The sequence below is a fragment of the Hyaena hyaena genome, unplaced genomic scaffold, assembly GCF_003009895.1.
Source record: "Hyaena hyaena isolate Hyena2069 unplaced genomic scaffold, ASM300989v1 scaffold_1836, whole genome shotgun sequence".
Taxonomy (NCBI): Eukaryota; Metazoa; Chordata; class Mammalia; order Carnivora; family Hyaenidae; genus Hyaena; species Hyaena hyaena.
The window spans coordinates 93388-108569 of NW_024082468.1; the positions used below are offsets into that span (position 1 = coordinate 93388).

Sequence of the window (15182 nt, forward strand, 5' to 3'; positions counted from 1 at the left end):
CTAGATCTCTACCCATTGCCCAGTCTTGGTCAGCAACAAAGATGTTTGTAAATATAAAGGTACACCTTTAAAACATCTAAATGTGTAGCAAAAAAAAAAAAAAAAAAAAAAAATATATATATATATATATATATATATATATATATATATATGTTTTAATGGAAAGGGAAGCTGCCAGACATGAGTAGAGCAGAATAACAAGCAAAGGCTGGGCTGCTTGGCTGGCTGGCTGTGGAGCACATGATTGCCTTTTTTTTTTCTTTTAATTTAAATCCAAGTTAGTTAACATGTAGTGCAATAATGATTTCAGGAATATAATTTAGTGATTCATCACTCACATAATACACCAAAACTCATCCCAACATGCAACTGACTCTTAATTGAATGATCTCGAGTTCAAGTCCCACATTGGGCATGGACCCACTTGAATTGCTCACTTTATGTGAACTTACAACCAGAGCAAACAAATTCAAGTATCTTTAGCAAAACACCTTTCCTAGTTAATCAATTCATGGAAAGAGGTGTTTGAAGAGTTACTATCATCAACTTATAAAGAAAAAGAAGATATACAGAGTCTTAATTTTTAGACAATACGATATATTCAAAGAGAAGTATCTTTTCCCCAAGTAAGGAGGAATCAGTGACTAAGAAAGGTACTTCTCTCAAAAAGTACTTCTTTGTAAAAACTTTAAGCAATTGTCAATGATATACTGGAACAACTGAAAATTAAATCATTTAAAATATTTTTAATATTTATTATTTTTAAATTATTTAATTTACATCCAAGTTAGTTACTATATAGTGCAATAATGATTTCAGGAATAGATACCAGTGATTCATCGCCTACATGTAACACCGGCGCTCATAGTAACAAGTGTCCTCCTTAATGTCCCTTGCCCATTTATTTATTTTTTTTTAATTTTTTTTAATGTTTTATTTATTTCTAGGAGAGAGAGAGAGAGACAGCATGAGCAGGGGAGGGTCAGAGAGAGAGGGAGTCACAGATTGAAACAGCCTCCAGGCTCTGAGCCGGCAGTCAGCACAGAGCCCGACGCGGGGCTCGAACCCACGAACCGCGAGATCATGACCTAAGCGAAAGTCGGACACTTAACCGACTAAGCCACCCAGGCGCCCCTGTCCCTTGCCCATTTAGCACATACCCCCACCTAAAACACCTACAGAAATCCTCAGTTTGTTCTCTTATGTTTTGTTCCCTCCCTGTTTTTATATTATTTTTGCTTCCCTTCCCTTATGTTCATCTGTTTTGTATCTTAAATTCTACATATAACTGAAGTCATATATTTGTCTTTTTCTGACTAATTTCACTTAACATAATACACTCTCTTTCCATCCACATTATTGCAAATTGCAAGATTTCAGTCTTTTTGATCACTGAGTAATATTCCATTGTATTATTTACCAACTCTTCTTCATCCATTCATCAGTCGATGGACATTTGGAATCATTGCATACTTTGGCTATTGTTGATAGCACTGCTTTAAACATTGGGGTGCATGTGCATTCGAAATAGCACATCTGTATTCTTGGATAGATACATTGTAGTGCAATTGCAGAGTCGTAGGGTAGTTCTGTTTTTAATTTTTTTTGAGGAGCCTTCATACTGTTTTCCAAAGTTCCTGCACCAGTTTCCATTACCAGCAATGCAAAAGGGTTCCTGTTTCTTCACATTCTTGCCAACACCTGCTGTTTCTTGTATTGCTAATTTTAGCCATTCTGACTGGTGTGAGGTGGTGTGTCTCACTGTGGTTTGATTTTAATATTATTGATTTCTGCTCTAATTTTTATTATTTCCCATCTTCTGCAAGTAGCTGTTCTTTTTTCCAGATCTATAAGATGTTAGCTTGTATATCTGAGACCTTTCTTCTTTCTATAGGAAGTCCTGGATTGCTATATACTTCCTTCTTATGACTGGCCTTTGCTGTATCCCAGAGGTTTGGGGCTGTCATGTTTTCATTTTTGTTGGCTTCTGTGTACTTTTTAATTTCCTCTTTAATTTCTCGGTTAACCCATTCATTCCTTAGTAGGATGTTCTTTTACCTCCACGTATTCATGGTCTTGCAAGTATTTTCTTGTGGTTGATTTCAAGTTTCACAGTGTTGTGATCAGAAAATATGTACAGTATGATATCAGTATTTTTGTACTTGTTGAGGGCTGATTTGTGTCCCATTGTGTGATCTATTCTAGAGAATGTTCCATGTGCACTCGAGAAGAATGTGTATTCTGGTGCTTTAGGATGAAATGTTCTGAATATATGTTAAATCCATATGGTCCAGTGTGTCATACAGAGACATTGTTTCCTTGTTGATTTTCTGCTTATATGATCTGTCCATTGCTGTAAGTGGGGTGTTGAAGTCCCCTACTCTTATGGTATTATTAATGAGTTTCTTTATTTTTGTGATTCATTGATTTATATATTTGGGTATTCATGTTGGGGGCATAAATGTTTACAAATGTTAACTCTTAATGGTGGATAGACCCCTTAAAAACGATATCCTCAATTACGATATAATGCCCTTCTTCATCTCTTATTACAGTCTTTATTTTAAAATTTAAAAAATGTTTTTATTTATTTTTGAGACAGAGAGAGACAGAGCACGAGAGGGGAGGGGCAAAGAGAGAGGGAAACACAGAATCTGAAACAGGCTCCAGGCTCTGAGCTGTCAGCACAGACCTGATGCAGGGCTGGAACTCATGAACTGCGAGATCATGACCTGAGCTGAAGTTGGACGCTTAACCAACTGAGCCACCCTAGGCACCCCTACAATCTTAATTTTAAAATCTAGTTTGTCTGGTATAAGTATGGCTACTCCAGCTTTCTTTTGGTGACCATTAGCATGATAGATGGTTCTCCATCCCTACTTTCAGTTGGAAGGTGTCTTTAGGTCTAAAATGGGTCTCTTGTGAACAGCATACAGATGGATCTTGTTTTCTTATCCGTTCTGATTCTCTATGTGTTTTGACTGGAGCACTTAGTCCAATAACATTTAGAATGAATACTGAAAGATATGAATTTATTGTCATTGTGTTGCCTGTAGAGTTGGGAGTTTCTGGTGGTGTTCTCTGGTCTTTTCTACTCTGTGTTGTTTTGGGTCTTTTTTGTTTGTTTCATCTTTTCTCCCCTCAGAACTATCCTCAAAATTTCTTGCAGGGCTGGCTTAATGGTCACGAACTCCATTAGTTTTTGTTTGGGAAACTTTTTATCTCTTCCATTATGGACGACAGTCCTGCTGGATAAAGAATTCCTGGCTGCATATTTTTCTGATTCAGTTTGTTGAATATATCCTGTCATACCTTTCTGGTCTGCCGTGTTTCTGTGGATAGGTCTGCTGCAAACCTGATCTGTTTTCCCATAATTCTAGATTAAGGACTTTTTTTTTCCCCTTGCTGCTTGCATAATTCTTTGGTGAATTTGACTATGATGTGCCTTGTTGATGGTCAGTTTTTGTTGAGTCTACTGGGAGTTGTTGATGCTTCTTGGATTTTGATGTCTGTTTCTCCAGATTAGGAGGTTTCCACTATAATTTGTTCACATGAACATTCTGCCCCTTTTTTTCTCTTCATCTTTGGGTCTCCCTATGATTCAGATATTATTCATTTTTTTAAGTACTGATTTCAGTAATTCTTGGATTGTGCTCTTTTGCCTTAGTTTCCCTCTTTTTTCCTGCTTCATTATTCTCCATAGTTTTGTCAACCCCGGCAGTATTCTTAATATTATGGTTCTAAATTCTAGTTTAGACAACTTGCTTATATCTGTGTTAAGCCTCTGGCTGTCATTTTTTCCTGTTCTTTTTTTTCGGGTGACTTCCTTCATTTTGTCATTTTGAAGGAAGGAAGAATAAAAAAAATTAAAAACAACACAAAAAATCATATAAAGGAAGCCAAATCCTAGATGTTTTTGGTCTGCTTGTTGAAAAAAGCTTGATAGAGTAGAGAAAAAAGGTAAAGAAAAAAAAGTAAGGAAAAGCTTGAAATTTTAAAAAATGTATACAATAAAATAGAATAAAATGAAATGAAGAAGGTGAAATCGAATTCTAAAAACCTAGGAAGAAAACAAAAAAATAGTTAAAAGAATTTTAAAAAATTTTTAAATAAAATAAAGATAATTTTTTCTTTCTGTATCCAAGAAAAAGAATTGAAAGGAGAAAAAGAAGGACATTTGGGCTCTTTCCATGATTTGGTTGTTGTTGAAAGTGCTGATATAAACATTGGGGTACATGTGCTCCTATGCATCAGCACTCCTGTATCCCCTGGGTAAATTCCTGACAGTCTTATTGCTGGGTCATGGGGTAGTTCTATTTTTAATTTTTTGAGGAACCTCCACACTGTTTTCCAGAGCGGCTGCACCAGTTTGCATTCCCACCAACAATGCAAGAGGGTTCCTGTTTCTCCACATCCTCTCCAACATGTGTAGTTTCCTGATTTGTTCATTTTAGCCACCCTGACCAGTGTGACGTGGTATCTCAGTGTGGTTTTGATTTGTATTTCCCTGATGATGAGTGACATTGAGCAACATTTCATGTGTCTGTTGGCCATCTGGATTTCCTCTTTGTAAAAGTGTCTATTTCATGTCTTCTGCCCATTTCTTCACTGGATTATTTGTTCTTTGGGTGTTGAGTTTGATAAGTTCTTTATAGATTTTGGATACTAGCCCTTTATCTAATATGTCATTACAAATATCTTTTCCCATTCTGTCAGTTGTCTTTTGGTTTTATTGATTGTTTCCTTCACAGCGCAGAAGCGTTTTATCTTGATGAGGTCTGAATAGTTCGTTTTTGCTTTTAATTTCCTTGCCTTTGGGGATGTGTTGAGTAAGAAATTGCTGCAGCTGAGGTCAAAGATGTTGTTGCCTGCTTTCTCCTCCAGGGTTTTGATGGTTTCCTGTGTCACACTTAGGTCTTTCATCCATTTTGAGCTTATTTTTGCGTATGGTGTAAGAAAGTGGTCCAGTTTCATTCTGCTTCATGTTGCTGTCCCGTCCTACCAGCACCATTTGCTAAACACACTATTTTCCATTGGAAGCTCTTTCCTTTGTGAAAGATTGTCCATACATTTGTGTGTCCAATTCTGGGTTCTCTACTCTATTCCATTGGTACAAAGAAGATGTGGTTTCTATATACAATGGAATACTACTTGGCAATGAAAAGAACAAAATCATGCCATTTGCAGCAACGTGGATAGAACTGGAAGGTATTATGCTGAGTGAAATAAGTCAGAGAAGGACAGAATTCATATATTTTCACTCAAAGTGGATCTTGAGAAACTTAACAGAAGACCATGGGAGAAGGGAAGGGGAAAAAAATTACAAAGAGGAGGGAGACAAATCAAAAGAGACTCAAATACAGAGAACAAACTGAGGGTGGATGGAGGGTGGGGGATAGGGGAAATGGGTGATGGGCACTGAGGAGGGCACTTGTTGGGATGAGCACTAAGAAAGGAGACAAAAAAAATTTTTAAACAAAAGCAGGAAAAAAGAGCCCAAACAGATGAACCATCAAACAGAATGAAACCTGAATGAAGTTACATCCAGTTTTCCCTACAGATCAAACCATGAAACACTCTATAGTCTGTACACTAGCCACAGAGACTTGTGCTGGTCCTTTAAGGGCTTGTGCTTGGCGGCAGGGGGCGGGGGGGAGGGGGGGGCGCAGTTGACCTGGACTTAGTGTAATGTCTCTATTTCCACTAGGTGGCACTGCTTACCTTACTGGGATGTATCAGTGTGATGTGTGTGCCTGTGTGTATGATATACGCATGCGGGAGAGGTAAATTGGTGTCACCCAGCTTCCTAGTTTCTGGCACTCTCAGGGAACCGCAGTCAAGCATTCCTCCTTTGTCTCTGGCTTCCACCCACTATCCACTTCTACACTGTCCATGTCTAAACCATTCAGCCTGCTAGGCAGCACCTCTCTCCTGAATTTTATCTCAGATGGGGCTGTGTTTCCAAACCCCTCACTTCTGAGAACTCTGTGGCTTGGACCTGCTCTGACCCTCTGGGGTAGGGTCTCACTGAGCAATGAGTTGGGTGCTAGCTTGGCCCAAGAATGTTCGTGTGATCATGTAGCAGCAGAGGTTTAGAGATTATGGCAAATCACAACACATAGTCGACACCGGGTTTCACTGCACTCTGTCATCTTTTTTCCAATACCAACAAACGTGGCTATTCTCCTGGGTCTACTGGGACCTTGGCCTTTGGGGTAGTCCATGGCCTCTACCAAATGCACACCAAGCAGGAGAACCACTTCTACCCATGTGGCTGACAGACCCCTGGTACCTCATTGCATGCTCTAGGGATTCGCCCTTCTTCCCCACCAGAGCACCACCAAGTACTGAGTTCCAAAATTTCCAACTCTGTGCTCCTCTGTTTATAGAGTCCTAACAGTATTGTAACCCTCTCTTTCTCCACATCAATGGTTTGGGGGAACAGATCTCTTGTTCAGTCCCTTCTGTGTGTTTCCATTCTCTTTTTCTTTCTCTTAAGCTTCTTTGGGGGCGAGAGCTTTTCCTGTACTCTCCTAATATGGCGCACCCTATCTCCCTTTCTCTGTCCTCTCTCCGCGAAAACAGCTCCCTGCCCTCTGTGGCTTCTCTCTTCCTCAGTTCACCTCTTCACACCACATACCTGCCTATTCTGTGCATCAAATTGTACAGATTGTTGTATTAATCCTTAGGTCAACTTCTAGCTGCACTTCAGTGACCAGAGAAGCTGAGAACTTCCATGTGGCTCCGCCACCTTCGCCCCTCCCAAAGTACCTGCCTAAATCACTTAAAATCTTGAATTCCATGTTTTAAAGAAGTTTCATGTAAATTTCTATAAATTGGTTTTTAGTTAATTTTGGTTAATAAGTATAATAAGTCCCTGTAACTATATAACACTTGTTTTCAGTCAGTACACAATTGGAAAATTAAACAAGAATATATACATCAGTTAACAGGTAAGGACACTATTTCAAAAACCAATAAGTCCCAAAGCAAGTTGCTGATATGCCAACTTCTCAAGTCTGATACTTTAAGATAATACACACCCTATATACCTATATACAGTATGTTCCAATCACCTTACATAAACTTGTTTCACAGTGTACTCTACTTCATAGTTTTCTGTTACTTTCCCCTGTTGCCAGTTCAAAATATAGGTATCTCCTGCTTTTCGAAAGCTTGTGTTATGCCACTTTATTTTATAAAAGAACTACAATAATACCTGTTTTTGCTCACCAAAAGAGATCCAAAGAGGATTTTCACCTCTGTGAAATAAAAGGAGAAATGGTGTGCAGTCTTTGTTTTGTAGTAACCATTACAGACACAACATGATCCCCAGCAGCAAGACTGGCACCGCCAAGCTCTATCCCGGGGAACAGTTCTCAGCGTTCTAGCATTAAGCCACCATATCTTCGAATTGTCTGTGCGTTTTCATTTTACATCATTTAAGATTACACAAAATCTATCTGCTTTCAGATAGCAGAGGAAACCCGTACCACCGTTTTCAAAGTCACTCGGTATCCCTCCTCTCTTGACCCTCTTGCACTTACAGGCTCTCTCTGTATCTGCCTTTTTTGTAACACAAATTCCAGTGAATCGTGTTATTAAACCAATGATGAGTCTTATCATCTTATACCATCTTGGGATCAAGGAAATACAGTGTAAGTACTGAAAGTCATTAAGAATTATTAAATTAGCACAGAAAATTGGCAAGTTATTCTACCCACCAAACCTCTTCTACCACTGGCTGAATGTAACAGAAAAATACTTAAAAGTATTTTAAATATTTGGTATATTTGATATACAGTAAAACATTGGATTGTGCGTAACTTGTTCTGCAGGTGTTCCGCAAGATGAGCAAACATTTCTAATAAATTTTAACATGAATGAGCGCTGTCTTGCAATAGGAGTAGTACGTGATGCCAAACGTCACATGATCACAGCTAAGCCAATGGTTCTTCTTTCTCCCTCTCCCCTCCCCTTTCTCTCTCTTTCTCTTCTCTCTCTCTCTCTCTCTCTTGCTGTGGAATCGTCAGTAATCATCTCCCATGCCATGCTCGGATGCTCAGCCTCAGGCCACAGTGTTTGGTAGAAACCAGTGATTTTTCAGAATGTTGGAAGGTGCCCACATATGATGCTAGACAGTCCTTTACTTTTCCATACAAAAGTAAGCTTCATTCTAGGTCAGGCTGCCTGCAGATATCAACCCTTTCCTCTGCTGTTTTATTGCCAGTTACATTAAATACAGTATATGACAAGAAGTGATTAATATTGTACTTAGTCAATAACCGTGCAAGCGTGTACAGTGGTCCCAATGCAGACAAAGGTTGAAAAGAAAGGCGGTGAGAAGGAGATGATTACAGTGGAAGTTAAGAAGGAATTCACTGAGAAGTACGAACGAGGTATGTTAGTGTGAGTGGCTGAAACTGCAAGATTTTCTAGGAATTTTACATCTACATGTCATCTGCACAGGAGGGAAGAGAAAAAGGTGGAATCCTTCACTTCACATGAGGTTAGGGGAGATGTGTAAAATGTAGGAAACAGTGCAAAATTTTGTAGAAAAGCACCACCCAAATAAGGCTGTAAGCAGTGCGAGTGATGAATCTGTTTAACGACAATGCAATGTCACATTTCCGCGAAACCTTCAAAAGGAGGCAATGGCAGATGTCATTGGTTAGGGTCCTTCCTTGTCAAAGCTGCACGAAAAAAGAAAAGATTCCATTGGGCCAATAGATGGCAGTGATTCCGTTAGTGATAGTAAAAATCCTACACAATAACCCTCCTCTCTCTGGTCTCCCTCACACCAGCCATGAAGGTTTTCAAAGGTAAGTGCAGGTTAACTTGTTTATTTTTCTTTACATTTTGTATTTTCTTTCTTATTTTGTATTAAATTATAGTATTATAATCATTTTCCTATGAATGTTTTTGGGTTGTGGAACGAACCATCTGAGTTTCCATTATTTCTAAATTCACTTTGATTATAAGTGGTTTGGATTACAAACATGTTTCTGAAACAAATTATGCTCCCAAACCAAGGTTTTAATGTATAACGTTGTGTAAATTTAAGGTATACAACATGTTGATTTAATACATTTATATATTGCAGTATGATTACTGCTTTAAGCATTAGGTCATCTAATACCTCCACCATTTTGAGAATCATCTTTTAAACTTATTTATGTGTATAGAGAACATGAGTGCTTTTTTGTTAACATATTGTGGATATACTTAACTGTTCTTATAGAAATGATTTTTTCTGTAGTTACCTGTAATTTTTGGTATTTATAAAAGTGTCTTCCCTTCGTAGTAACAGTTTGCTCAAGATAAATTATATTCCTTTAATAGGCAGTATGTGTGTTTAAGCACATGGTTGTAATTAAACTTTTTCAGTGAAGTGTAGCATTTGAGATAGATAGTATTTAGTTATAACAGACTAAAAGTTTTAAAATATCAGTTCTATATCAGTATATTATTAATACTTCTTTAAAACTATTTCTTTAAAATGTGACAAAGTACATAGTTTTATGGTTCAGACTCCAAAAAGTATAGAAATAGGGGCACCTGGATGGCTCAGTCAGTTAAGTGCCCTACTCTTGATTTCAGCTCAGGACATGATCTCACTTTGTGAGATCCAGCCCCATATCAGACTCTGTGCTGATAGCGTGGAACTTGTTTGATTGAGATCCTCTCTCTCTCTCTCTCTCTCTCTCTCTCTGCTCTTCCCCTACTTGTGCTTTCTTTAATGAAGAACAAATAAAAACAATAAACAAATGAACCTTAAAAAGTATAGAAACATATGCAGTGAAACATCATCTTCCACACAGCATACTATATTATACTTTTTCCCCAGTGTATCCTTTCAGGGAGGTTTTTAACATACACAGATACTGCACATATGTGCTCTTTTATCACAAAACCCACTTTGAACACTGTTCTATATCTTGCGTTTCTTCCCAGTTAACATATCATAGAGATCTGTCCACAGGGGCACACTATTATTTTACCATGATTTAACCAGCTCCCTTTCATGAATCCTTTGATTGTTTTCGGTCTTTTTCTATTACAAATAATGTTTCAGATGAGTAAACAGAGGAAATAATCAACAAAACTGAAAGGCAGCTGACAGAATGGAAGAAGGTATTTGTAAATGATCTATCAGATAAAATGTTAGTATCCCAAATCTATAAAGAACTTATCAAACTCAACAGCCAAAAAACAGATAATTCAGTGAAATAATGGGCAAAAGACATGAATAGACACTTTTTCAAATAAGACATCCAGAAGGCTAACAGACATATGAGAAGATGCTCAACATCACTTATCATCAAGGAAATACAAGTCCAAACTACAATGAGATTCTGCCTTAACCTGTCAGAATGACTAAAATTAACAACTCGTGAAACAACAGATGTTGATGAGGATCCAGAGAAAAGGGAACACTTTTGCATTGCTGGTGTGAATACATACCGGTGCAGCCATTCTGGAGAACAGTATGGAAGTTCCTCAAAACATTTAAAAAAAAGCTACCCTATGACCCAGCAATTACACTACTAGGAATTTATCCAAAGGATTTAAATGGTGATTTGAAGTGGCACATACACCCCAGTGTTCATAGCACTATCAACAGTAGCCAAATTATGGAAAGAGCCCAAATGTCCATTGACTGATGAATGGATAAAGAAAATGTGGCATATACATACACATATACAATGGAATACTACTCGGTGATGATAAAGAATGAAATCTTGCCATTTACGACAAGGTGGGTGGAACTAGAGGGTATTATGCTAAGCAAAATAAGTCAGAGAAAGATATTGTATGACTTTTACTCATATGTGGAATTTAAGAAACAAATTCCACATAGGGAGCATAGGGAAAGGGAAGCAAAGATAGATAAAAACAGAGAGGGGAGCAAATTATAAGAGACTCTTTATTTTTATTATTTTTTTTTTAATTTCTAATCCTCCTTTATTATTTTTTTTCAAATAGTTTATTGTCAAATTAGTTTCCACATAACACCCAGTGCTCATCCCCACAAGTGCCCTCCTCCATGCCCATCCCTCCTCCCCCCCACATCCATCAGTCCTCAGTTTTTGTCAGCATTCAAGAGTCTCTCATGGTTTGCCTCTCTCCCTTTCCCCCACCATTTCCCCCCTTCTTCTCCCAGTTGGTCCTATGTTAAGTTCCTCCTAGTCCTCCTATACGTGCACACATATGATATTTGTCCTTCTCTGCCTGACTTATTTCACTCAACATAACACCCTCAAGGTCCATCCATGTTGCTACACATGGCCAGATTTCATTGTTTCTCATTGCCATGTAGTATTCCATGGTTTAGATAAACCACATCTTCTTGATCCATTCATCTGTTGATGGACACTTAGGCTCTTTGCATGTTTTAGCTATTGTGGAGAGTGCTGCTATGAACATTGGGGTACATGTGCTCCTATGCCTCAGCATTTCTGTATCCCTTGGGTAAATTCCTAGCAGTGCTATTGCTGGGTCATAGGGGAGTTCTATTGTTAGTTTCCTGAGGAACCTCCACACTGTTTTCCAGAGGGGCTGTACCAGTTTCCATTCCCACCAACAGTGTAGGAGGGTGCCCGTTTCTCCACATCCTCGCCAGCATCTAGAGTTCTCTGATTTGCTCATTTTAGCCACTCTGACTGGCGTGAGGTGGTATCTCAGTGTGGTTTTGATTTGTATTTCCCTGATGAGGAGGGATGCTGAGCATCGTTTATAAGAGACTCTTTAATACAGAGAACAAATTGAAGGAGGGATGTTGGGTGGGAAGATGGGCTAATTGGTGATGGACATTCAGGAATAGACTTGCTGGATTAGCATTAGGTGTTATACATAAGTGGTGAATCACTAAACTGTAGTCCTAAAACCATTATTACACTGTATGTTAACTAACTTTGATTAAAATGAAATTTTAAAAACTTCACAGAATAATTTAAAAAATGAATAAACGGGAATTGCTAGGCTTCTATGAATTTGCAATTTTAGTGGATATTGGCAATCTGCCTCATACAGAGCAGTGGTTTTGAACGAGGGGCAGTTTTGCTGAGGGAGACATTTGGCAAAGTCTGAGGACACTTTTGTTTTTTTACAGTTTGGGAGAGGGCTCCTGGTATGTGTGAGAGCTGTTTGATTTATGTGAAATATTCACATCCTTAGTTCATTTTCTCATAGGAGTGATCATGCCCTTTGTTCATTGTATAAATCTTAAACCTCTTCTCTTTGTTTATTTTGATTGTGTGCCTTTTGATTTCTGCATGGTAAAAACACTGAATGTTTTTTAAGACCCATCATATATGAAGGGAAATTCTGAGTTTTGGTTGGAAATGTCTTCTCTAGTTATTGATTATTCAAAGATTCTTCCATCTTTGGGGGACACTTATCATTTCCATTTGTGCATTTTGATATTTGATGTATTCAGAATTTATCCTGGTATAAGGTATAAATACAAATTTTTTTGGATCAGTACTTACTCATACTAATACCATTTAATAAATAATCCGCTTTTTGCTGATTTAAAATACAAACGTATCACATACAAACTTCTAATGTATTTGATTCTAAAAATATGTTTCAGTGAAATCACTATCTTGCAGATATCTGCATTTGCATGTTTACTGCATTATTAGCTATAGCTAAGATATGGAAAGTGTCACCTAACTGAATAGATAAAGATGTAGTATGTGTACACACACACACACACACAATGGAATATTATTCAGCCACAAGAAAAAAGGAAATCCTGCTATGCAACAGTATGAATGAACCTGGAAGGCATTTGCTAAGTGTAGGAAACCAAAGAAAGATAAGTGTCATATGGTACCACTTAAATGTAAATTAAAAATAAAAAGCTGATTTCATGTAAACAATAGAATGGTGGTTCTTAAGGGTTTAGGGGAGGGGTAAGTGTGGAGGAGGGTACAAACTTTTAGCTATAGGATGAATTTAATATACAGCATTATGACTATAGTTAATAATACAGTACTATATACTTGAAATTGAGAGTAAATCTTAAGCATTCTCACCAACACATGCCAAAAAAAAATGAGTTAACTGTGAAATGATCCACATGTGTTAATTATCTTGTTCCTAATAATCATTATGCTATATATATGTATAGATATATAGCAAAGTATGTTGTATACTATGTATATAGCAAATTATGTTGTATGCTATATATATGTGTATATATAATTATATTTGTCATTTTTTCCTCAATAAAGTTGGAAAAATATAAATAAAATATTTTTTAGTATCTGGTAGCATGGCAAGGTTATTCCCTCATTATTCTTTTTGGATTTTTCCTGCCTATTCTTTTTTTTTTATATATTTATTTTATTAATTTTGAGAGAGAGAGCATGACCAGGGGAGGGGCAAAGAGAGGGAGGAAGAGTGAGAATCCCAAGTAGTCTCCATGCTTAGCATAGAGTCTGACATGGGGCTCAGTCCCACAAACTGTGAGATCATGACCTGAGCCGAAATCAAGAGTCAGATGTTTAACTAACTGAGCCACCCAGATGCCCCTATTCTTGTTTTTTTTTTTTTTAATGTGAACTTTAGATTTAGCTTATATGTAAAAAATTGTTTTGTTATAATCTCATTTTAGTTGTTGATTAAGTAGAGTTGATATCTTTTTCTAATTTTTTTTTATTTTTACTTATTTATTTTTGAGAGAGAGAGTGTGTGAGCAGGGAAGAAGGGCAGAGGCAGAGGGAGAGAGAGAATCTTAACAGGCTACATGCTCAGCATGGAGCCAGACTCAGGGCTCGATCCCACAAACCTGGGATCATGACCTAAGCCAAAATCAAGAGTCAGATGCTCAACTGATTGAGCCCCTCAGGCACCCAAAATCGATAGCTTTTATGATGTTGAATTTCCTCTTTGAGAACATGGGCATGTGTTTGTGTGTATGTCTTAGGAATGTTTTAAAGGTGTCTTTATGTAGACTTACACTTATATAGTTTATCTGTGTTTTATTTGTTTTTGCATTTGTAATTGGGGTCTTCCATTATATTTTCTAACTGCTTATTTATATATATGGAAGCTTATTTTCAGTTTAACAATTTGTACTCACCATTTGAAGTTTCATTGTATTTGTTTTTCAGTTGATTTCCTAGTATACAACTATTACTTACAAAAAGTAATATTTTTATCTCCTCTTTCCAAATTATTTTACCCTTTTGTCATGTCTATTTGTATTTGCTAGATATTCCAGAACAATGTTAGATAGTAATGATAATAAAAGACATTGCGGTAGAATACTTTTTCTGAAAGCTTCTTGTATTTTAGGACAATTGTTTCCTTAATTTTTTTTTTAATTTTAATGTTTATTTTATTTTATCTATTTTTTATAGTTAATTGTCAAGTTGGTTTCCATATAACACCCAGTGCTCATCCCAACAAGTGTAATGTTTATTTGAGAGAGAGAGAGAGAGAGAGGAAAAAAAAATATGAGCGGGGAGGGGCAGAGAGAAAGGGAGACACAGAATCCAAAGCAGGCTCTGGCTCTGGTTCTGAGCCATCAGCACAGAGCCCAATGCAGGGCTCAAACTCAACGAACTGTGAGATCTCAACCTGAGCCCAAGTCAGATGCTCAACCAGTTGAGGTACCCAGACACCCACCCTTAATTTCCTTTTTAAACTTGATGCTAACTTTGGTGGATTGATATAGATCCACCAATATGATTCTTTCATATTGGAAGTATTCACTTGTCCTTTTAAAGAGTTTTTATCAATAAAAGATATAAATCTGTTAAATGCCTTTTTAGCAACCACTGACATGATGATACAATTTTTTTCTTCTTAAATCCATTAGAATGAAGTATGATTAGATCTTCTCATCTTTAACTATCCTTACATTGCTGGATAAACCCCACAGGGTCAAGGACTATTATTTTTTAATATTCAGTGCTTTTTGTCACAGGTTTACCATGTTCATTCTGACAACTATGAGACACAAAACCAGCACTATGGAAGAAGCTTAACGAAAGAAACTCTAAAGGATGGTAAGGGTTGAAAAACCGTATTTCAACAGTTATCAAAATAATTCTAAAGTAGTTTCAATTTAAATTTTTCTTTGATATAATTATTCAATCCATAATAAATAAAAAATACAAGAAACTTAAATTTACACAATTGGACTAATCATAATTTCTGGTTTGTAG

The 15182-nt window shown here is 37.1% G+C and overlaps 1 protein-coding gene across 2 annotated transcripts in view; it reads left to right on the forward strand.

The window, feature by feature from the left end:
* Positions 1-15182, forward strand: part of IPMK (inositol polyphosphate multikinase) — a 63982-nt gene that overhangs the window by 44827 nt on the left and 3973 nt on the right. For both annotated transcript variants that reach the window (XM_039224958.1, XM_039224957.1), the window contains exon 5: positions 14942-15023. In XM_039224958.1, coding sequence (XP_039080889.1) covers positions 14942-15023 — 82 coding nt within the window. The remainder of the gene's footprint in view (positions 1-14941; positions 15024-15182) is intronic.